Source organism: Hypanus sabinus, chromosome 3 (assembly GCF_030144855.1).
Source record: "Hypanus sabinus isolate sHypSab1 chromosome 3, sHypSab1.hap1, whole genome shotgun sequence".
NCBI classification, from domain to species: Eukaryota; Metazoa; Chordata; class Chondrichthyes; order Myliobatiformes; family Dasyatidae; genus Hypanus; species Hypanus sabinus.
The window spans coordinates 282,583-308,298 of NC_082708.1; the positions used below are offsets into that span (position 1 = coordinate 282,583).

General features: G+C 55.3%; 1 protein-coding gene across 1 annotated transcript in view; it reads right to left on the reverse strand.

The window, feature by feature from the left end:
• LOC132390685 (dynein heavy chain domain-containing protein 1) overlaps positions 1-25,716 on the reverse strand; it is a 329,747-nt gene that overhangs the window by 278,730 nt on the left and 25,301 nt on the right. Inside the window, exon 5 of the mRNA XM_059963241.1 lies at positions 2,355-2,458. Coding sequence (XP_059819224.1) covers positions 2,355-2,458 — 104 coding nt within the window. The remainder of the gene's footprint in view (positions 1-2,354; positions 2,459-25,716) is intronic.

A 25,716-nucleotide genomic window follows, 5' to 3' on the forward strand; every position in this document is an offset into this window, starting at 1 on the left:
CACACAGACCCCAGCCCCAATCTCAGATAACACAGTCCTATCCGGATCGATACACAGAGCCCGATCCCTCTCTCTGATAACACAGTCCTATCCAGATCAATACACAGAGCCCGATCGCTCTCTCTGATAACACAGACCTATCAGGACCGATACAGAGAGCCCGATCTCTCTCTCTGATAACACAGTCCTATCCGGACGGATACACAGACACCAACCCCAATCTCTGATAACACAGTCCTATCCAGATCAATACACAGAGCCTGATCTCTCTCTCTGATAACACAGTCCTATCCAGATCAATACACACAGCCCGATCCCTCTCTCTGATAACACAGTCCTATCCGGATCGATACACAGAGCCCAGCCCCTCTCTCTGATAACACAGTCCTATCCGGATGGATACACAGAGCCCAGCCCCAATCTCTGATAACACAGTCCTATCCGGATCGATAGACAGAGCCCAGCCCCTCTCTCTGATAACACAGTCCTATCCGGACCGATACACAGAGCCCAGCCCCCCTTTCTGATAAAACAGTCCTATCCGAACCGATACACAGAGACCAGTCCCCCTCTCTGATAACACAGTCCAATCCGGACCGATACACAGTGCCCAGCCCCCCTCTCTGATAACACAGTTTTATCCGGACGGATACACAGACACCAGCCCCAATCTCTGATAACACAATCCTATCCGGACGGATACACAGACACCAGCCCCAATCTCTGATAACTCAGTCTTATCCAGATCAATACACAGAGCCCGATGCCTCTCTCTGATAACGCAGTCCTATCCGGATCGATACACAGAGCCCGATCCCCCTCTCTGATAACACAGTCCTATCAGGATCGATACACAGAGCCCGATCCCCCTCTCTGATAACACAGTCCTATCAGGACCGATACACTGAGCCCAGCCCTCCTCTCTGATAACACAGTCCTATCCGGACTGATACACAGAGCCCAACCCCTCTCTCTGATAACACAGTCCTATCTGGATCGATACACAGAGCACGATCCCCCTCTCTGATAACACAGTCCTATCCGGACCGTTACACTGAGCCCAGCCCCCCTCTCTGATAACACAGTCCTATCCGAACCGATACACAGAGCCCAGCCCCTCTCTCTGATAACAGAGTCCTATCCGGACCGATACACAGAGCCCAGCCCCTCTCTCTGATAACACAGTCCTATCCGGACCGATACACAGAGCCCAGCCCCCCTTTCTGATAACACAGTCCTATCAGGATCGATACACAGAGCCCCATCCCCCTCTCTGATAACACAGTCCTATCCGGATCGATACACAGAGCCCAGCCCCTCTCTCTGATAACACAGTCCTATCCGAACCGATACACAGAGCCCAGCCCCCCTCTCTGATAACACAGTCCTATCTGGACCGATACACAGAGCCCAACCCCTCTCTCTGATAACACAGTCCTATCTGGACCGATACACAGAGCCCAACCCCCCTCTCTGATAACACAGTCCTATCTGGACCGATACACAGAGCCCAACCCCTCTCTCTGATAACACAGTCCTATCTGGACCGATACACAGAGCCCGATCCCTCCCTCTGATAACACAGTCCTATCCGGACGGACACACAGAGCCCAGCCACCGTTTCTGATAACACAGTCCTATCTGGACCGATACACAGAGCCCGATCCCTCTTTCTGATAACACAGTCCTATCCGGATGGACACACAGAGCCCAGCCCCCCTTTCTGATAACACAGTCCTATCCTGACGGACACACAGAGCCCAGCCCCCCTTTCTGATAACACAGTCCTATCCGGACGGACACACAGAGCCCAGCCCCCCTTTCTGATAACACAGTCCTATCCGGACGGATACACAGAGCCCAGCCCCCCTTTCTGATAACACAGTCCTATCCGGACGGACACACAGACACCAGCCCCTCTCTCTGATAACACAGTCCTATCCGGACCGATACACAGAGCCCAGCCCCCCTTTCTGATAACACAGTCCTATCCGGACGGATACACAGAGCCCGATCCCTGCTTCAGCTCAGGTTCAGCTTAGTGCTGCATTCTAACTTCAGCGCCTTTGACTTGGTCTGAACATCCCTGGACAACTGTCGAGCTGGTGCGGGTGGGGGAGAGGGGCATTGGTCAGCTGTGGGGTGTGCGGAGGTGCATCATTCGTCAGTCTGTCACCTTTGTTCAATCTCTCTCCAGATACTTCACCTATGTTCACCTTGACTTCAGGACAATCTTCAACCCCTTTTTGCCCTCCCCCAACCCTCTGGACCTCCCCCTTTGTCCTTCCCCTTACTGCTTACACATTCTGCCTGGAATCTGAGGCCCCCCACTTGGCATGTGTGGAGTCACTCACCATGACACGGTCTCGTGTTCGAAACCCCATCTCCATTTCAGAGAGGATCCGGTGCAGGAAGACCCACTTATCTTGAAAGTTTTTCCATAAATGCAGAAGATCACCTGTAGAACAGCAGGAGGAATATACACAAACACAACTGAAAATGGAAGTGCAGACATGGGAACACAAAGAAGGTTCAGGTGTGGGTGCATTTGTGGAATGATGCAGGATGAAGGAAAGAGATATAGAAACACAGAGGACGAGTGGAGGGGATGTGGGAACACGGATGACGAGGCGAGGGGACATGGGAACATGGAGGATGAGGGGAGGGGACATGAGTAATCGGAGGACGAGGGGAGGGGATGTGGGAACACGGATGACGAGGCGAGGGGACGTGGGAACATGGAGGATGAGGGGAGGGGACATGAGTATACGGAGGACGAGGGGAGGGGATGTGGGGACACGGAGGATGAGGGGAGGGTACGTGGGAACACGGATGACGAGGCGACGGGACGTGGGAACACAGAGGATGAGGGGAGGGGACGTGGGAATACGGAGGACGAGGGGAGGGGACGTGGGAACACGGAGGATGAGGGGAGGGGACGTGGGAACATGGAGGACGTGGCGAGGGGATGTGGGAATACGGAGGACGAGGGGAGGGGACGTGGGAATACGGAGGACCAGGGGAGGGGACGTGGGTAAATGGAGGATGAGGGGAGGGGACGTGGGAATACGGAGGAAGAGGGGAGGGGACGTGGGAATACGGAGGGCCAGGGGAGGGGACGTGGGAATGGAGGACCAGGGGAGAGGAAGTGGGTACATGGAGGACGTGGCGAGGGGATGTGGGAATACGGAGGACGAGGGGAGGGGACGTGGGAATACGGAGGACCAGGGGAGGGGACGTGGGTAAATGGAGGATGAGGGGAGGGGACGTGGGAATACGGAGGAAGAGGGGAGGGGACGTGGGAATACGTAGGATGAGGGGAGGGGACGTGGGTACATGGAGGATGAGGGGAGGGGACGTGGGAATACGGAGGGCCAGGGGAGGGGACGTGGGAATGGAGGACCGGGGAGAGGAGGTGGGTACATGGAGGACGTGGCGAGGGGACGTGGGAATACGGAGGACGAGGGGAGGGGACATAGGAACACAGAGGATGAGGGGAGGGGACTCGGGAATACGGAGGACGAGGGGAGGGGACGTGGGAACACGGAGGACCAGGGGAGGGGACGTGGGAACATGGAGGACGTGGCGAGGGGACGTGGGAACATGGAGGATGAGGGGAGGGGACGTGGGAACGGAGGACCGGGGAGAGGAAGTGGGTACATGGAGGATGAGGGGAGGGGACGTAGGAATACGGAGGACCAGGGGAGGGGATGTGGGAACATGGAGGACGTGGCGAGGGGACGTGGGAATACGGAGGACGACGGGGGGGACGTGGGAACACGGAGGATGAGGGGAGGGGACATGGGAATACGGAGGACGAGGGGAGGGGACGTGGGAATACGGAGGATGAGGGGAGGGGACATGGGAACACGGAGGATGAGAGGAGGGGACGTGGGAACATGGAGGATGAGGGGAGGGAATGTGGGAATATGGAGGATGAGGGGAGGGGACGTGGGAACATGGAGGATGAGGGGAGGGGACGTGGGAATATGGAGGACCAGGGGAGGGGACGTGGGTACATGGAGGACAAGGCGAGGGGATGTGGGAATACGGAGGACAAGGGGGGGGACGTGGGAATACGGAGGACAAGGCGAGGGGATGTGGGAATACGGAGGATGAGGGGAGGGGACGTGGGAATACGGAGGACCAGGGGAGGGGACGTGGGTACATGGAGAACGTGGCGAGGGGACGTGGGAACATGGAGGATGAGGGGAGGGGACGTGGGAACGGAGGACCAGGGGAGGGGATGTGGGAACATGGAGGACGTGGCGAGGGGACGTGGGAATACGGAGGACCAGGGGAGGGGACGTGGGTACATGGAGGACGTGGCGAGGGGACGTGGGAATACGGAGGACCAGGGGAGGGGACGTGGGAATATGGAGGACCAGGGGAGGGGACGTGGGTACATGGAAGATGTGGCGAGGGGACGTGGGAATACGGAGGACCAGGAGAGGGGACGTGGGTACATGGAGGACGTGGCGAGGGGACGTGGGAATACGGAGGACCAGGCGAGGGGACGTGGGAATACGGAGGACCAGGGGAGGGGACGTGGGAATATGGAGGACCAGGGGAGGGGACGTGGGAACATGGAGGATGAGGGGAGGGGACGTGGGAATACGGAGGACCAGGGGAAGGGACGTGGGTACATGGAGGACGTGGCGAGGGGACGTGGGAATACGGAGGACCAGGGGAGGGGACGTGGGAATACGGAGGACCAGGGGAGGGGACGTGGGTACATGGAGGGCGAGGCGAGGAGACGTGGAAACATGGATGATGAGAGGTGGTGATGTGGGATTCACAGGTCTGACAAAGAGCTTGAAGAAGCAGCAAGTTATTGATTGAAGTACTGTGCAGATTCAACAGGAGCGTTCTCATACAGATCCAACAAAGATTTTTGACGGGAAACCCAGTCTCTATAAAAGAGAGGTACTGCCTAGCGGAGCGGTCATCGTGGGAGTGGTCTGAGGCAGAGTAGGAAGGCCTTGGCTCAGCATAGCTTCGATGAGAACAGGTCAGTTTGTTTCTTATTTTTACCCATTGGGGGTATGTCTACAAAGCCAGTATACTGTTCAGGGTGTCAGATGTGGGATGTCCAGGAGACTCCCAGCCTCCCCGACAGCCACGTCTGCGCCAGGTGCATCGAGCTGCAGCTCCTTAGCAATCGGGTTAGGGAACTGGAGATGCAGCTCGATGACCTTCGTCTGTCAGGGTAAGTGAGACAGGAGATACAGGGAGGTTGTCACTCTAAGGCCACAGGAGACAGATAAATGGGTGACTGTCCAGAGAGGGAAGGTAGAATGTCAGATAGTGGAGAGCACCCCATGGCTGTTCCCTCAAGAATAAGTACTCCAACAAGTACTCCATTCCTACCTGGGGGAAGCGACAGTGGCCGTGCCTCTGGCATTGAGTCTGGCCCTGCGGCTCAGAGAGGTAGGGAAAGGAAGAGGATGGCAGCAATGATAGGGGAATCTATAGTCAGGGGAACAGATAGGCGATTCTGTGGACATGAGAAAGAAACAAAGATGGTAATTTGCCTCCTGGGTGCCAGGGTCCGAGATGTTTCTGGGCACATCCACAATAACCTGAAATGGGAGGGTGAACAGCCAGAGGTCGTGGTACATATTGGTATCAATGACATATGTAGAAAAAGGGAGGAGGTCCTGAAAGCAGACTACAGGGAGTTAGGAAGGAAGCTGAGAAGTGTGGTAGTAAGCTCGAGATTGCTGCCTGTGCCACACGACAGTGAGTATAGGAATAGAGTGAGGTGGAGGATAAATGTGTGGCTAAAGGATTGGAGCAGGGATGGGGGCTCAGATTTTGGGATAATTGGGACCTCTTCTAGGGCAGGTGGGACCTGTACAAAGGGATGGGTTGCACTTGAATCTGAGGGGGGCCAATATTCTTTTGAGCAGATTTACATTGTATCGAAGAGATAGGGAGGCAGCTTTCAGAAGGTGTTTGATAAGCTGCCACACATGAGGCTGCTTAACAAGATAAAATCCGACGGAGTTACAGGAAAGATACTGGCATGGATAGCGGAATGGCTGACAGGCAGGAGGCAGTGAGTGGGAATAAAAGGGGCCTTTTCTGGATGGCTACCAGTGACTAGTGGAGTTCCTCAGGAGTCAGTATTAGGACCACTACTTCTCAGAATCAGAATCAGGTTTATTATCACCGGCATGTGACATAAAATTTGTTAACTTAGCAGCAGCAGTTCAATGCAATACATAATGTAGCAGAGAAAGAAAAAAAATTTAAATAAATAAGTAAATCGATTACATACAGTGAATAGATTTTTTAAAATGTACAAAAACAGAAATACTGTATATTAAAAAAGTGAGGTAGTCCAAAGATTCAATGTCCATTTAGGAATTGGATGGCAGAGGGGAAGAAGCTGTTCCTGAATCGCTGAGAGTGTGCCTTCAGGCTTCTGTACCTCCTACCTGATGGTAACAGTGAGAAAAGGACATGCCCTGGGTGCGGGTGGTCCTTAATAATGGATGCTGCCTTTCTGAGACACTGCTCCCTAAAGATGTCCTGGGTACTTTGCAGGCTAGTGACCAAGATGGAGCTGACTAGATTTACAACCCTCTCCAGCTTCTTTTGATCCTGTGCAGTAGTTCCTCCATACCAGACAGTGATGCAGCCTGTCAGAATGCTCTCCACAGTACAACTACAGAAGTTTTTGAGTGTATTTGTTGACATGCCAAATCTCTCCAAACTCCTAATAATGTATAGCTGTTGTCTTGCCTTCTTTATAACTACATCGATATGTTGGGACCAGGTTAGATCCTCAGAGATCTTTACACTCAGGAACTTGAAACTGCTCACTCTCCACTTCTGATACCTCTATGAGGATTGGTATGTGTTCCTTCGTCTTACCCTTCCTAAAGTCCACAATCACCTCTTTCGTCTTACTGATGTTGAGTGCCAGGTTGTTGCTGTGGCACCATTCCATTAGTTGGCATATCTCACTCCTGTACGCCCTCTCGTCTCCATCTGAGATTCTACCAACAATGGTTGTATCGTCAGCAAATTTATGGATGGTATTTGAGCTATGCCTAGCCACATTGTCATGGGTGTAGAGAGTAGAGCATTATTTCTCCATGATTTAGATAATGGAATTGACGGCTTTGTGGCAAAGTTTGTGGATAATACAAAGGTAGGTGGAGGGGTAGACAGTGCTGGGAAAACAATGCGATTAAATTGGAAAAATGGGCAATAAAGTGGCAGATGGAATACAGTGTTGGGAAATGTATGGTAATGCATTTTGGTAACAGGAACAAAAAAAAAGTACGGACTATTATCTAAATGGGAAGAAAGTTCAAACATCAGAGGTGCAGAGGGACTTGGTACTCATGCAAGACTCCCAGAAGACTCCCAGCTAATTTACAGGTTGAGTTTGTGGTAAAGAAGGCAAATGCAATGTTGGCATTTATTTCAAGGGAAATAGAACGTAAAAGTAAGGAGATTAATGCTGAGCCTTTATGCATTAGTCAGGCCGCACTTGGATTATTGTCAACAATTTTGGGCCCCTTATCTCAAAAAGGATGTGTAGTTATTGGAGAGAGTCCAGAGGAGGTTCACGAGGATGATTCCAGGAATGAAGGGGTTAACATATGAGGAGTGTTTGGCACTTTGGGCTTGTACTCACTGGAATTTAGAAGAATGCGGGGGATCTCATTGAAACCTACTGAATGTTGAAAGGACTAAATAAGGTGGATGTGGAGAGGATGTTTCCTCTGGTGCGGGTGTCCAGAATTAGAGGGCACAGCCTCAAAATTGAGGGGAGACCCTTTAGAACAACAGTAAGGAGGATCTTTTTTTAGCCAGAGAGTAGTGAACCTGTGCAATCTTCTGTCTCAGACTGCGGAGGAGGCCAAGTCTGCGGGTAGATTTAAGGCAGAAGTTGATAGTTTCCTGATCAGATAGGGCATCAAAGGATTTGGCGAGAAGGCAGGTTTATGAGGCTAAGTGGGATCCGGGATCAGCAATGATGGAATGGTGGAGCAGTCTTGATGGGCTGAATGGCCTAATTCAACTCCTATATCTTATGGTCCCCTCCTCTTGACCCCTGAGTCCTCATGTCCCCTCCTCTCGTCCACTGTCGTGTTCCCATGTCCTGTTCTCTCGTGATCTGTTGTTCTCTATGCCGCTCCGCTCGTCCTCTATCATGTCCCCGTCCCCTTCCTTCATCCTCCATTGTGTCCCCGTCCCCTCCCCTCATCATCATGTCCCCGTCCCCTCCCCTCATCATCATGTCCCCATGTCCCCTCCCCTCGTTCTCCATCATGTCCACACGTTCCCTCTCCTCATCCTCCATCGCGTCCCCACATCCCCTCTCCTCATCCTCCATGGTCCCATATCCTCTCCTCTCATCCTCCATCTTACCACGTCCCCTCCCCTCATCCTCCATGGTCTCATGTCCTCTCTTTTGTTCTCCATTGTGTCCCCACGTCCCCTCCCCTCATCCATTATTGTATTCTTACTTCCCGTCTTCTTGTCCACTGTCATGTTCCCATGCCTCATCCCTCATCCTTCATGTTCCCACGCCTCATCCCTCGTCCTTCATGTTCCAATGCCTCATCCCTCATCCTTCATGTTCCCACGCCTCATCCCTCATCAATCATGTTCCCACGCCCTCGTCCTTCATGTTCCCACGCCTCATCCCTCATCCTTCGTTCCCACACCTCATCCCTCATCCTTCATGTTACCACGCCTCATCCCTCGTCCTTCATGTTCCCACACCTCATCCCTCGTCCTTCATGTTCCCATGCCTCATCCCTCATCCTTCATGTTCCCACGCCTCATCCCTCATCAATCATGTTCCCACGCCCTCGTCCTTCATATTCCCACGCCTCATCCCTCATCCTTCATGTTCCCACGCCTCATCCCTCGTCCTTCATGTTCCCACACCTCATCCCTCGTCCTTCATGTTCCCACGCCTCATCCCTCATCCTTCATGTTCCCAAGCCTCATCCCTCGTCCTTCATGTTCCCACGCCTAATCCCTCATCCTTCATGTTCCCACGCCTCATTCCTCGTCCTTCATGTTCCCACGCCTCATCCCTCATCCTTCATGTTCCCACGCCTCATCCCTCATCCTTCATGTTCCCACGCCTCATCCCTCATCCTTCATGTTCACATGCCTCATCCCTCGTCCTTCATGTTCCCACGCCCTCGTCCTTCATGTTCCCACGCCTCATCCCTCCACCTTCATGTTCCCACGCCTCATCCCTCCACCTTCATGTTCCCATGCCTCGTCCCTCCACCTTCATGTTCCCACACCTCAAGCCTCATCCTTCATGTTCCCACGCCCTCGTCCTTCATGATCCCACGCCTCATCCCTCATCCTTCATGTTCCCACGCCTCATCCCTCATCCTTCATGTTCCCACGCCTCATCCCTCATCCTTCATGTTCCCACACCTCATCCCTCGTCCTTCATGTTCACACGCCTCATCCCTCGTCCTTCATGTTCCCACGCCCTCGTCCTTCATGTTCCCACGCCTCATCCCTCCACCTTCATGTTCCCACGCCTCATCCCGCCACCTTCATGTTCCCATGCCTCGTCCCTCCACCTTCATGTTCCCACACCTCAAGCCTCATCCTTCATGTTCCCACGCCTCATCCCTCATCCTTCATGTTCCCACGCCCTCGTCCTTCATGATCCCACGCCTCATCCCTCATCCTTCATGTTCCCACGCCTCATCCCTCCTCCTTCATGTTCCCACGCCTCATCCCTTGTCCTTCATGTTCCCACGCATCCCTCCACCATCATGTTCCCACGCAACATCCATCGCCTCATCCCTCGTCCTTCATGTTCCCACGCCCTCGTCCTTCATGATCCCACGCCTCATCCCTCGTTCTTCATGTTCCCACGCCTCATCCCTCGTCCTTCATGTTCCCACGCCTCATCCCTCGTCCTTCATGTTCCCACGCCTCATCCCTCGTCCTTCATGTTCCCACGTCTCATCCCTCCACCTTCATGTTCCCACGCTTCATCCCTCATCCTTCATGTACCCACACCTCATCCCTCATTCTTCATGTTCACACGCCTCATCCCTCATCCTTCATGTTCCCACGGCTCATCCCTCGTCCTTCATGTTCTCACGCCCTCGTCCTTCATGTTCCCACGCCTCATCCCTCATCCTTCATGTACCCACACCTCATCCCTCCACCTTCATGTTCCCACGCCTCATCCCTCATCCTGCATGTACCCACACCTCATCCCTCATCCTTCATGTTCACACGCCTCATCCCTCATCCTTCATGTTCCCACGGCTCATCCCTCGTCCTTCATGTTCCCATGCCTCATCCCTCGTCCTTCATGTTCCCACACCACATCCCTCATCCTTCATGTTCCCACGCCTCATCCCTCATCCTTCATGTTCCCACGCCCTCGTCCTTCATGTTCCCACGCCCAAATCCCTCATCCTTCATGTTCCCACGCCTCATCCCTCATCCTTCATGTTCCCACGCCCTGATCCCTCATCCTTCATGTTCCCACGCCTCATCCCTCGTCCTTCATGTTCCCATGCCTCATCCCTCGTCCTTTATGTTCCCATGCCCTCATCCCTCATCCTTCATGTTCCCATGCTCTCATCCTTCATGTTCCCACGCCCTCATCCCTCATCCTTCATGTTCCCACACCTCATCCCTCATCCTTCATGTTCCCACGCCTCATCCCTCGTCCTTCATGTTCCCACGCCTCATCCCTCGTCCTTCATGTTCCCATGCCCTCATCCCTCATCCTTCATGTTCCCACGCCCTCGTTCTTCATGTTCCCACGCCTCATCCCTCATCCTTCATGTTCCCACGCCTCATCCCTCATCCTTCATGTTCCCACGCCTCATCCCTCGTCCTTCATGTTCCCATGCCTCATCCCTCGTCCTTCATGTTCCCACGCCCTCATCCTTCATGTTCCCACACCTCATCCCTCGTCCTTCATGTTCACACGCCACATCCCTCGTTCTTCATGTTCCCACGTCACATCCCTCGTCCTTCATGTTCCCAAGCCTCATCCCTCGTCCTTCATGTTCCCACGCCACATCCCTCGTCCTTCATGTTCCCACGCCTCATCCCTCGTTCTTCATGTTCCCATGCCTCATCCCTCGTCCTTCATGTTCCCGCACCTCATCCCTCATCCTTCATGTTCCCACGCCCTCGTCCTTCATGTTCCCACACCTCATCCCTCATCCTTCATGTTCCCGCACCTCATCCCTCGTCCTTCATGTTCCCACGCCTCATCCCTCGTCCTTCATGTTCCCACACCTCATCCCTCATCCTTCATGTTCCCATGCCTCATCCCTCATCCTTCATGTTCCCACACCTCATCCCTCATCCTTCATGTTCCCACGCCTCATCCCTCATTCTTCATGTTCCCAAGCATCATCCCTCGTCCTTCATGTTCCCACACCTCATCCCTCGACCTTCATGTTCCCACGCCTCATCCCTCGTACTTCATGTTCCCACGCCTCATCCCTCGTCCTTCATGTTCCCACGCCTCATCCCTCGTCCTTCTTGATCCCACGCCTCATCCCTCGTCCTTCTTGTTCCCACGCCTCATCCCTCGTCCTTCATGTTCCCTCACCTCATCCCTCATCCTTCATGTTCCCACGCCCTCATCCCTCATCCTTCATGTTCCCACGCCCTCGTCCTTCATGTTCCCACGCCCTAATCCCTCATCCTTCATGTTCCCACGCCTCATCCCTCGTCCTTCATGTTCCCACGCCCTCATCCCTCATCCTTCACGTTCCCACGCCTCATCCCTCGTCCTTCATGTTCCCACGCCTCATCCCTCATCCTTCATGTTCCAACGCCTCATCCCTCGTCCTTCATGTTCCCACGCCTCATCCCTTGTCCTTCATGATCCCACGCCTCATCCCTCGTCCTTCATCTTCTCACGCCTCATCCCTCGTCCTTCATGTTCCCACGCCCTGATCCCTCATCCTTCATGTTCCCACGCCCTGATCCCTCATCCTTCATGTTCCCACGCTTCATCCCTCATCCTTCATGTTCCCACGCCTCATCCCTCATCCTTCATGATCCCACGCCTCATCCTTCGTCCTTCATGTTCCCACGCCCTCATCCCTCGTCCTTCATGTTCCCACGCCCTCATCCCTCATCCTTCATGTTCCCACACCCTGATCCCTCATCCTTCATGTTCCCACGCCTCATCCCTCGTCCTTCATGTTCCCACGCCTCATCCCTCGTCCTTCACGTTCCCACGCCTCATCCCTCGTCCTTCACGTTCCCACGCCTCATCCCTCGTCCTTCATGTTCCCACGCCTCATCCCTCGTCCTTCATGTTCCCACGCCCTCGTCCTTCATGTTCCCACGCCTCATCCCTCGTCCTTCATGTTCCCACGGCTCATCCCTCGTCCTTCATGTTCCCACGCCTCATCCCTCATCATTCATGTTCCCACGCCCTGATCCCTCATCCTTCATGTTCCCACGCCTCATCCCTCGTCCTTCATGTTCCCACGCCCTCATCCCTCATCCTTCATGTTCCCACGCCTCATCCCTCGTCCTTCATGTTCCCACGGCTCATCCCTCATCCTTCATGTTCCTACGCCCTGATCCCTCATCCTTCATGTTCCCACGCCTCATCCCTCGTCCTTCATGTTCCCACGCCCTCATCCCTCATCCTTCATGTTCCCACGCCCTCGTCCTTCATGTTCCCACGCCCTCATCCCTCGTCCTTCACGTTCCCATGCCTCATCCCTCGTCCTTCACGTTCCCACGCCTCATCCCTCGTCCTTCACGTTCCCACGCCTCATCCCTCGTCCTTCATGTTCCCACGCCTCATCCCTCGTCCTTCATGTTCCCACGCCTCATCCCTCGTCCTTCATGTTCCCACGCCTCATCCGTCGTCCTTCATGTTCCCACGGCTCATCCCTCGTCCTTCATGTTCCCACGTCACATCCCTCGTCCTTCATGTTCCCACGCCCTCATCCCTCGTCCCTCATGTTCCCACGCCTCATCCCTCGTCCTTCATGTTCCCACGCCTCATCCCTCGTCCTTCATATTCCCACGCCTCATCCCTCGTCCTTCATGTTCCCACGTCACATCCCTCGTCCTTCATGTTCCCACGCCCTCATCCCTCGTCCTTCATGTTCCCACGCCTCATCCCTCGTCCTTCATGTTCCCACGGCCTCGTCCTTCATGTTCCCACGCCTCATCCCTCATCCTTCATGTTCCCACACCTCATCCCTCATCCTTCATGTTCCCACGCCTCATCCCTCATCCTTCATGTTCCCACGCCCTCGTTCTTCATGTTCCCACGCCTCATCCCTCATCCTTCATGTTCATACGCCTCATCCCTCATCCTTCATGTTCCCACGCCTCATCCCTCGCCCTTCATGTTCCCACGCCTCATTCCTCGTCCTTCATGTTCCCACGCGTCATCCCTCATCCTTCATGTTCCCACGCGTCATCCCTCATCCTTCATGTTCCCACGCGTCATCCCTCATCCTTCATGTTCCCAAGCCTCATCCCTCATCCTTCATGTTCCCACGCCTCATCCCTCATCCTTCATGTTCCCACGCCTCATCCCTCATCCTTCATGTTCCCACGCCTCATCCCTCGTCCTTCATGTTCCCACGCCTCATCGCTCGCCCTTCATGTTCCCACGCCTCATCCCTCGTCCTTCATGTTCCCACGCCTCATCCCTCGTCCTTCATGTTTCCACGCCTCATCCCTTGCCCTTCATGTTCCCACGCCTCATCCCTCGTCCTTCATGTTCCCACGCCCTTGTCACTCGTCCTTCATGTTCTCACGCCCTTGTCCCTCGTCCTTCATGTTCCCACGCCTCATCCCTCATCCTTCATGTTCCCACGCCCTCGTTCTTCATGTTCCCCCGCCTCATCCCTCATCCTTCATGATCCCACGCCTCATCCCTCGTCCTTCATGTTCCCACGCCTCATCCCTCGTCCATCATGTTCCCCCGCCTCATCCCTCATCCTTCATGTTCCCACGCCTCATCCCTCGTCCATCATGTTCCCCCGCCTCATCCCTCATCCTTCATGTTCCCACGCCCTTGTCCCTCATCATGTTCCCACGCCTCATCCCTCATCCTTCATGTTCCCACGCCTCATCCCTCATCCTTTATGTTCCCACGCCTCATCCCTCATCCTTTATGTTCCCACGCCTCATCCCTTATCCTTCATGTTCCCACACCTCATCCCTCATCCTTCATGTTCCCACGCCTCATCCCTCATCCTTCATGTTCCCACGCCCTCGTTCTTCATGTTCCCCCGCCTCATCCCTCATCCTTCATGATCCCACGCCTCATCCCTCGTCCTTCATGTTCCCACGCCTCATCCCTCGTCCATCATGTTCCCCCGCCTCATCCCTCATCCTTCATGTTCCCACGCCTCATCCCTCGTCCTTCATGTTCCCACGCATCATCCCTCATCCTTCATGTTCCCACGCCTCATCCCTCATCCTTCATGTTCCCAAGCCTCATCCCTCGTCCTTCATGTTCCCACGCCCTCATCCCTCGTCCTTCATGTTCCCACGCCCTCATCCTTCATGTTCCCACGCCCTCATCCCTCATCCTTCATGTTCCCACGCCCTGATCCCTCATCCTTCATGTTCCCACGCCTCATCCTTCATGTTCCCACACCTCATCCCTCATCCTTCATGTTCCCACGCCCTCGTCCTTCATGTTCACACGCCTCATCCCTCGTCCTTCATGTTCCCACGGCTCATCCCTCGTCCTTCATGTTCCCACGCCTCATCCCTCGTCCTTCATGTTCCCACGCCTCATCCCTCGTCCTTCATGTTCCCACGCCTCATCCCTCGTCCTTCATGTTCCCACGCCTCATCCCTCGTCCTTCATGTTCCCACGCCCTGATCCCTCATCCTTCATGTTCCCACGCCTCATCCCTCGTCCTTCATGTTCCCACGCCTCATCCCTCGTCCTTCACGTTCCCACGCCTCATCCCTCGTCCTTCACGTTCCCACGCCTCATCCCTCGTCCTTCACGTTCCCACGCCCTGATCCCTCATCCTTCATGTTCCCACGCCTCATCCCTCGTCCTTCATGTTCCCACGCCCTCATCCCTCATCCTTCATGTTCCCACGCCTCATCCCTCGTCCTTCATGTTTCCACGCCTCATCCCTCGTCCTTCATGTTCCCACGGCTCATCCCTCATCCTTCATGTTCCCACGCCCTGATCCCTCATCCTTCATGTTCCCACGCCTCATCCCTCGTCCTTCATGTTCCCACGCCCTCATCCCTCATCCTTCATGTTCCCACGCCTCATCCCTCGTCCTTCATGTTTCCACGCCTCATCCCTCGTCCTTCATGTTCCCACGGCTCATCCCTCATCCTTCATGTTCCCACACCTCATCCCTCGTCCTTCATGTTCCCACGCCTCATTCCTCGTCCTTCATGTTCCCACGCCTCATCCCTCGTCCTTCACGTTCCCACGCCTCATCCCTCGTCCTTCACGTTCCCACGCCTCATCCCTCGTCCTTCATGTTTCCACGCCTCGTCCCTCGTCCTTCATGTTCCCACGCCCTCGTCCTTCATGTTCCCACGCCTCATCCCCCGTCCTTCATGTTCCCACGCCTCATCCCTCGTCCTTCATGTTCCCACGCCTCATCCCTCATCCTTCATGTTCCCACGGCTCATCCCTCGTCCTTCATGTTCCCACGTCACATCCCTCGTCCTTCATGTTCCCACGCCTCATCCCTCCTCCTTCATGTTCCCACGCCTCATCCCTCGTCCTTCATGTTCCCACGCCTCATCCCTCGTCCTTCATGTTCCCACGCCCTCATCCCTCATCCTTCATGTTCCCACGCCTCATCCCTCATCCTTCATGTTCCCACGCCCTCATCCTTCATGTTCCCACGCCTCATCCCTCATCCTTCATGTTCCCACGCCCTCGTCCTTCATGTTCCCACGCCTCATTCCTCATCCTTCATGTTCCCACGCCTCATTCCTCATCCTTCATGTTCCCACGCCTCATCCCTCATCCTTCATGTTCCCACGCCCTCGTCCTTCATGTTCCCAAGCCTCATCCCTCATCCTTCATGTTCCCACGCGTCATCCCTCATCCTTCATGTTCCCACGCCCTCGTCCTTCATGTTCCCAAGCCTCATCCCTCATCCTTCATGTTCCCACGCCCTCATCCCTCATCCTTTATGTTCCCACGCCTCATCCCTCGTCCTTCATGTTCCCACGCCTCATCCCTCGTCCTTCATGTTTCCACGCCTCATCCCTCGTCCTTCATGTTCCCACGCCCTTGTCCCTCGTCCTTCATGTTCCCACGCCTCATCCCTCGTCCTTCATGTTCCCACGCCTCATCCCTCGTCCTTCATGTTCCCATGCCTCATCCCTCATCCTTCATGTTCCCACGACTCATCCCTCGTCCTTCATGTTCCCACGCCCTTGTCCCTAATCATGTTCCCACGCCTCATCCCTCATCCTTCATGTTCCCACGCCTCATCCCTCATCCTTTATGTTCCCACGCCTCATCCCTCATCCTTTATGTTACCACGCCTCATCCCTCGTCCATCATGTTCCCCCGCCTCATCCCTCATCCTTCATGTTCCCACGCCTCATCCCTCGTCCTTCATGTTCCCACGCCTCATCCCTCGTCCTTCATGTTCCCACGCCTCATCCCTCATCATTCATGTTCCCACGCATCATCCCTCATCCTTCATGTTCCCACGCCTCATCCCTCATCCTTCATGTTCCCAAGACTCATCCCTCGTCCTTCATGTTCCCACGCCCTCATCCCTCGTCCTTCATGTTCCCACGCCCTCATCCCTCATCCTTCATGTTCCCACGCCTCATCCCTCGTCCTTCATGTTCCCACGCCCTCATCCCTCGTCCTTCATGTTCCCACACCTCATCCCTCGTCCTTCATGTTCCCACGCCTCATCCCTCATTCTTCATGTTCCCACGCCTCATCCCTCGTCCTTCATGTTCCCACGCCCTCGTCCTTCATGTTCCCACGCCTCATCCCTCGTCCATCATGTTCCCACGGCTCCTCCCTCGTCCTTCATGTTCCCACGCCTCATCCCTCGTCCTTCCTGTTCCCACGCCTCATCCCTCGTCCTTCATGTTCCCACGCCTAATCCCTCATCCTTCATGTTCCCACGCCTAATCCCTCATCCTTCATGTTCCCACGCCTCATCCCTCATCCTTCATGTTCCCACGCCTAATCCCTCATCCTTCATGTTCCCACGCCTCATTCCTCATCCTTCATGTTCCCACGCCTCATCCCTCATCCTTCAAGTTCCCACGCCTCATCCCTCATCCTTCAAGTTCCCACACCTCATCCCTCGTCCTTCATGTTCCCACGCCTCATCCCTCGTCCTTCATGTTCCCATGCCCTCATCCTTCATGTTCCCACGCCTCATCCCTCATCCTTCATGTTCCCAAGCCTCATCCCTCGTCCTTCATGTTCCCACGCCCTCATCCCTCGTCCTTCATGTTCCCACGCCCTCATCCCTCATCCTTCATGTTCCCACGCCTCATCCCACATCCATCGTGTTCCCACGCCCTCATCCTTCATGTTCCCACGCCTCATCCCTCGTCCTTCATGTTCCCACGCCCTCATCCCTCATCCTTCATGTTCCCACGTCTCATCCCACATCCATCGTGTTCCCACGCCCTCGTCCTTCATGTTCACACGCCTCATCCCTCGTCCTTCATGTTCCCACGCCTCATCCCTCATCCTCCATGTTCCCACGCCTCATCCCTCGTCCATGTTCCCACGCCTCATCCCTCATCCTTCATGTTCCCACGCCTAATCCCTCATCCTTCATGTTCCCACGCCTAATCCCTCATCCTTCATGTTCCCACGCCTCATCCCTCATCCTTCATGTTCCCACGCCTCATCCCTCATCCTTCATGTTCCCACGCCTAATCCCTCATCCTTCATGTTCCCACGCCTCATTCCTCATCCTTCATGTTCCCACACCTCATCCCTCGTCCTTCATGTTCCCACGCCTCATCCCTCGTCCTTCATGTTCCCATGCCCTCATCCTTCATGTTCCCACGCCTCATCCCTCCACCTTCATGTTCCCACGCCTCATCCCTCCACCTTCATGTTCCCATGCCTCGTCCCTCCACCTTCATGTTCCCACACCTCATGCCTAATCCTTCATGTTCCCACGCCTCCTCCCTCGTCCTTCATGTTCCCACGCCCTCGTCCTTCATGTTCCCACGCCTCATCCCTCCACCTTCATGTTCCCACGCCTCATCCCTCCACCTTCATGTTCCCATGCCTCGTCCCTCCACCTTCATGTTCCCACACCTCAAGCCTCATCGTTCATGTTCCCACGCCTCATCCCTCGTCCTTCATGTTCCCACGCCTCATCCCTCATCCTTCATGTTCCCACGCCCTCGTCCTTCATGATCCCAAGCCTCATCCCTCATCCTTCATGTTCACACGCCTCATCCCTTGTCCTTCATGTTCCCACGCCCTCGTCCTTCATGTTCCCACGCCTCATCCCTCATCCTTCATGTTCCCACGCCTCATCCCTCCTCCTTCATGTTCCCACGCCTCATCCCTCATCCTTCATGTTCCCACGCCTCATCCATTGTCCTTCATGTTCCCACGCCCTCGTCCTTCATGTTCCCACGCCTCATCCCTCATCCTTCATGTTCCCACGCCTCATCCATTGTCCTTCATGTTCCCACGCCCTCGTCCTTCATGTTCCCACGCCCTCATCCCTCATCCTTCATGTTCCCACGCCCTTGTCCTTCATGATCCCACGCCTCATCCCTCGTCCTTCATGTTCCCACGCCCTCGTCCTTCATGATCCCACGCCTCATCCCTCATCCTTCATGTTCCCACGCCTCATACCTCGTCCTTCATGTTCCCACGCCTCATCCCTCGTCCTTCATGTTCCCACGCCCTCGTCCTTCATGTTCCCACGCCTCATCCCTCCACCTTCATGTTCCCACGCCTCATCCCTCATCCTTCATGTTCCCACGCCTTCGTCCTTCATGATCCCAAGCCTCATCCCTCATCCTTCATGTTCCCACGCCTCATCCCTCCTCCTTCATGTTCCCACGCCTCATCCCTTGTCCTTCATGTTCCCACGCCCTCGTCCTTCATGTTCCCACGCCTCATCCCTCATCCTTCATGTTCCCACGCCTCATCCCTCCTCCTTCATGTTCCCACGCCTCATCCCTCATCCTTCATGTTCCCACGCCTCATCCATTGTCCTTCATGTTCCCACGCCCTCGTCCTTCATGTTCCCACGCCCTTGTCCTTCATGATCCCACGCCTCATCCCTCGTCCTTCATGTTCCCACGCCCTCGTCCTTCATGATCCCACGCCTCATCCCTCATCCTTCATGTTCCCACGCCTCATACCTCGTCCTTCATGTTCCCACGCCTCATCCCTCGTCCTTCATGTTCCCACGCCCTCGTCCTTCATGTTCCCACGCCTCGTCCCTCCACCTTCATGTTCCCACACCTCAAGCCTCATCCTTCATGTTCCCACGCCTCATCCCTTGTCCTTCATGTTCCCACGCCCTCGTCCTTCATGTTCCCACGCCCTCATCCCTCATCCTTCATGTTCCCACGCCTCATCCCTCATCCTTCATGTACCCACACCTCATCCCTCGTCCTTCATGTTCCCACGCCTCATCCCTCGTCCTTCATGTTCCCACGCCCTCGTCCTTCATGTTCCCACGCCTCATCCCTCCACCTTCATGTTCCCACGCCTCATCCCTCATCCTTCATGTACCCACACCTCATCCCTCTTCCTTCATGATCCCACGCCTCATAACTCATCCTTCATGTTCCCACGCCTCATCCCTCGTCCTTCCTGTTCCCACGCCCTCGTCCTTCATGTTCCCACGCCTCATCCCTCCACCTTCATGTTCCCACGCCTCATCCCTCGTCCTTCATGTTCCCACGCCTCAACCCTCATCCTTCATGTACCCACACCTCATCCCTCCTCCTTCATGTTCCCACGCCTCATCCCTCATCCTTCATGTTCCCACGCCTCATCCCTTGTCCTTCATGTTCCCACGCCTCATCCCTCGTCCTTCATGTTCCCACGCCTCATCCCTCGTCCTTCATGTTCCCACGCCTCATCCCTCATCCTTCATGTTCCCACGCCCTCATCCCTCGTCCTTCATGTTCCCACGCCTCATCCCTCATCCTTCATGTTCCCACGCCTCATCCCTTGTCCTTCATGTTCCCACGCCTCATCCCTCGTCCTTCATGATCCCACGCCTCATCCCTCATCCTTCATGTTCCCACGCCTCATACCTCGTCCTTCATGTTCCCACGCCCTCGTCCTTCATGTTCCCACGCCTCATCCCTCCACCTTCATGTTCCCACGCCTCATCCCTCATCCTTCATGTACCCACACCTCATCCCTCGTCCTTCATGTTCCCACGCCTCATCCCTCGTCCTTCATGTTCCCACGCCCTCGTCCTTCATGTTCCCACGCCTCATCCCTCCACCTTCATGTTCCCACGCCTCATCCCTCCACCTTCATGTTCCCATGCCTCGTCCCTCCACCTTCATGTTCCCACACCTCAAGCCTCATCCTTCATGTTCCCACGCCTCATCCCTTGTCCTTCATGTTCCCACGCCCTCGTCCTTCATGTTCCCACGCCCTCATCCCTCATGTTCCCACGCCCTCGTCCTTCATGATCCCACGCCTCATCCCTCGTCCTTCATGTTCCCACGCCCTCGTCCTTCATGATCCCACGCCTGATCACTCATCCTTCATGTTCCCACGCCTCATACCTCGTCCTTCATGTTCCCACGCCCTCGTCCTTCATGTTCCCACGCCTCATCCCTCCACCTTCATGTTCCCACGCCTCATCCCTCATCCTTCATGTACCCACACCTCATCCCTCGTCCTTCATGTTCCCACGCCTCATCCCTCGTCCTTCATGTTCCCACGCCCTCGTCCTTCATGTTCCCACGCCTCATCCCTCCACCTTCATGTTCCCACGCCTCATCCCTCATCCTTCATGTACCCACACCTCATCCCTCGTCCTTCATGATCCCACGCCTCATAACTCATCCTTCATGTTCCCACGCCTCATCCCTCGTCCTTCCTGTTCCCACGCCTCATCCCTCCACCTTCATGTTCCCACGCCTCATCCCTCGTCCTTCATGTTCCCACGCCTCATCCCTCATCCTTCATGTACCCACACCTCATCCCTCGTCCTTCATGTTCACACGCCTCATCCTTCCACCATCATGTTCCCACGCCTCATCCATCATCCTTCATGTTCCCACGCATCGTCCCTCATCCTTCATGTTCCCACGCCTCATCCCTCGTCCTTCATGTTCCCACGCATCGTCCCTCATCCTTCATGTTCCCACGCATCGTCCCTCATCCTTCATGTTCCCACGCCTCATCCCTCATCCTTCATGTACCCACGCATCGTCCCTCATCCTTCATGTTCCCACGCCTCATCCCTCATCCTTCATGTTCCCACGCATCGTCCCTCATCCTTCATGTTCCCACGCATCGTCCCTCATCCTTCATGTTCCCACGCCTCATCCCTCATCCTTCATGTACCCACACCTCATACCTCGTCCTTCATGTTCCCACGCCTCATCCCTCGTCCTTCATGTTCCCACGCCTCATCCCTTATCCTTCATGTTCCCACGCATCGTCCCTCATCCTTCATGTTCCCACGCCTCATCCCTCGTCCTTCATGTTCCCACGCCTCATCCCTCATCCTTCATGTTCCCACGCATCGTCCCTCATCCTTCATGTTCCCACGCCTCATCCCTCGTCCTTCATGTTCCCACGCCTCATCCCTCATCCTTCATGTTCCCACGCATCGTCCCTCATCCTTCATGTTCCCACGCCTCGTCCCTCATGTTCCCACGCCTCATCCCTCGTCCTTCATGTTCCCACGCCTCATCCCTCGTCTTTCAAGTTCCCACGCCCTCATCCTTCATGTTCCCACGCCCTGATCCCTCATCGTTCATGTTCCCACGCCTCATCCCTCATCCTTCATGTTCCCACGCCCTGATCCCTCATCCTTCATGTTCCCACACCTCATCCCTCATCCTTCATGTTCCCACGCCCACATCCCTCATCCTTCATGTTCCCACGCCCTGATCCCTCATCCTTCATGTTCCCACGCCTCATCCCTCGTCCTTCATGTTCCCACACCTCATCCCTCGTCCTTCATGTTCCCATGCCCTCATCCCTCGTCCTTCATGTTCCCACGCCTCATCCCTCGTCCTTCATGTTCCCACGCCTCATCCCTCGTCCTTCATGTTCCCACGCCTCATCCCTCATCCTTCATGTTCCCACGCCTCATCGCTCATCCTTCTTGTTCCCACGCCTCATCCCTCGTCCTTCATGTTCCCACGCCTCATCCCTCGTCCTTCATGTTCCCACGCCTCATCGCTCATCCTTCTTGTTCCCACGCCTCATCGCTCATCCTTCTTGTTCCCACGCCTCATCCCTCGTCCTTCATGTTCCCAGGCCTCATCCCTCTTCCTTCATGTTGCCACGGCTCATCCCTCGTCCTTCATGTTCCCACGCCTCATCCCTCGTCCTTCATGTTCCCACGCCCTCATCCTTCATGTTCCCACGCCCTCATCCTTCATGTTCCCACGCCTCATCCCTCGTCCTTCATGTTCCCACTCCTCATCCATTGTCCTTCATGTTCCCACGCCTCATCCCTCGTCCTTCATGTTCCCACGCCTCATCCCACATCCATCATGTTCCCACGCCCTCGTCCTTCATGTTCACACGCCTCATCCCTCGTCCTTCATGTTCACACGCCTCATCCCTCGTCCTTCATGTTCCCACGGCTCATCCCTCATCCTTCATGTTCCCACGCCTCATCCCTCGTCCTTCATGTTCCCACGCCTCATCCCTCGTCCTTCATGTTCCCACGCCTCATCCCTTCTCCTTCATGTTCCCACGCCTCATCCCTCGTCCTTCATGTTCCCACGCCTCATCCCTCGTCCTTCATGTTCCCACGCCTCATCCCTCGTCCTTCATGTTCCCACGCCTCATCCCTCGTCCTTCATGTTCCCACGCCCTCGTCCTTCATGTTCCCACGCCCTCGTCCTTCATTTTCCCACGCCTCATCCCTCCACCTTCATGTTCCCACGCCTCATCCCTCCACCTTCATGTTCCCACGCATCGTCCCTCCACCTTCATGTTCCCACACCTCATGCCTCATCCTTCATGTTCCCACGCCTCATCCCTTGTCCTTCATGTTCCCACACCTCATCCCTCGTCCTTCATGTTCCCACGCCTCATCCCTCGTCCTTCATGTTCCCACAGCCTCGTCCTTCATGTTCCAACGCCTCATCCCTCATCCTTCATGTTCCCACGCCTCATCCCTCATCCTTCATGTTCCCACGCCTCATCCCTCATCATGTTCCCACGCCTCATCCCTCATCTTTCATGTTCCCACGCGTCATCCCTCATCCTTCATGTTCCCACGCCCTCGTCCTTCATGTTCCCACGCCTCATCCCTCATCCTTCATGTTCCCACGCCCTCATCCCTCATCCTTCATGTTCCCACGCCCTCATCCCTCATCCTTCATGTTCCCACGCCCTCATCCCTCATCCTTTATGTTCCCACGCCCTCATCCCTCATCCTTCATGTTCCCACACCTCATCCCTCATCCTTCATGTTCCCACGCCTCATCCCTCGTCCTTCATGTTCCCACGCCTCATCCCACGTCCTTCATGTTCCCACGCCTCATCCCTCATCCATCATGTTCCCACGCCCTCGTCCTTCATGTTCCCACGCCTCATCCCTCGTCCTTCATGTTCCCACGCCTCATCCCTCGTCCTTCATGTTCCCACGCCTCATCCCTCATCCTTCATGTTCCCACGCCTCATCCCTCGTCCTTCATGTTCCCACGCCTCATCCCTCGTCCTTCATGTTCCCACGCCCTCGTCCTTCATGTTCCCACACCTCATCCTTCGTCCTTCATGTTCCCACGCCTCATCCCTCGTCCTTCATGTTCCCATGCCTCATCCCTCGTCCTTCATGTTCCCACGCCTCATCCCTCGTCCTTCATGTTCCCACGCCTCATCCCTCGTCCTTCATGTTCCCACGCCCTCGTCCTTCATGTTCCCACGCCTCATCCCTCGTCCTTCATGTTCCCACGCCTCATCCCTCGTCCTTCATGTTCCCACGCCTCATCCCTCATCCTTCATGTTCCCACGCCTCATCCCTCGTCCTTCATGTTCCCACGCCTCATCCCTCGTCCTTCATGTTCCCACGCCTCATCCCTCATCCTTCATGTTCCCACGCCCTCGTCCTTCATGTTCACACGCCTCATCCCTCGTCCTTCATGTTCACACGCCTCATCCCTCGTCCTTCATGTTCCCACGCCTCATCCCTCGTCCTTCATGTTCCCACGCCCTCGTCCTTCATGTTCACACGCCTCATCCCTCATCCTTCATGTTCCCACGCCTCATCCCTCGTCCTTCATGTTCCCACGCCTCATCCCTCGTCCTTCATGTTCCCACGCCCTCGTCCTTCATGTTCACACGCCTCATCCCTCATCCTTCATGTTCCCACGCCTCATCCCTCGTCCTTCATGTTCCCACGCCTCATCCCTCGTCCTTCATGTTCCCACGCCTCATCCCACATCCATCATGTTCCCACGCCCTGATCCCTCATCCTTCATGTTCCCACTCCTCATCCCTCATCCTTCATGTTCCCACGCCCTCGTCCTTCATGTTCACACGCCTCATCCCTCGTCCTTCATGTTCACACGCCTCATCCCTCGTCCTTCATGTTCCCACGCCCTCGTCCTTCATGTTCCCACGCCTCATCCCTCATCCTTCATGTTCACACGCCTCATCCCTCGTCCTTCATGTTCACACGCCTCATCCCTCGTCCTTCATGTTCCCACACCTCAAGCCTCATCCTTCATGTTCCCACGCCTCATCCCTCGTCCTTCATGTTCCCACGCCCTCATCCCTCGTCCTTCATGTTCCCACGCCCTCATCCCTCATCCTTCATGTTCCCATGTTCTCATCCCTCATCCTTCATGTTCCCACGCCCTCGTCCCTCATCCTTCATGTTCCCACGCCCTCGTCCCTCATACTTCATGTTCCCACACCTCATCCCTCATCCTTCATGTTCCCACGCCTCATCCCTCGTCCTTCATGTTCCCACGCCCTCGTCCTTCATGTTCCCACGCCCTCATCCCTCATCCTTCATGTTCCCACGCCTCATCCCTCATCCTTCATGTTCCCATGCCCTGATCCCTCATCCTTCATGTTCCCACGCCCTCGTCCTTCATGATCACACGCCTCATCCCTCATCCTTCATGTTCCCACGCCCTGATCCCTCATCCTTCATGTTCCCACACCTCATCCCTCGTCCTTCATGTTCCCACGCCTCATCCCTCGTCCTTCATGTTCCCACGCCTCATCCCTCGTCCTTCATGTTCCCACGCCTCATCCCTCGTCCTTCATGATCCCACGCCTCATCCCTCATCCTTCATGTACCCACACCTCATCCCTCGTCCTTCATGTTCCCACGCCTCATCCCTCGTCCTTCATGTTCCCACGCCCTCGTCCTTCATGATCCCACGCCTCATCCCTCATCCTTCATGTTCCCACGCCTCATACCTCGTCCTTCATGTTCCCACGCCCTCGTCCTTCATGTTCCCACGCCTCATCCCTCCACCTTCATGTTCCCACGCCTCATCCCTCATCCTTCATGTACCCACACCTCATCCCTCGTCCTTCATGTTCCCACGCCTCATCCCTCG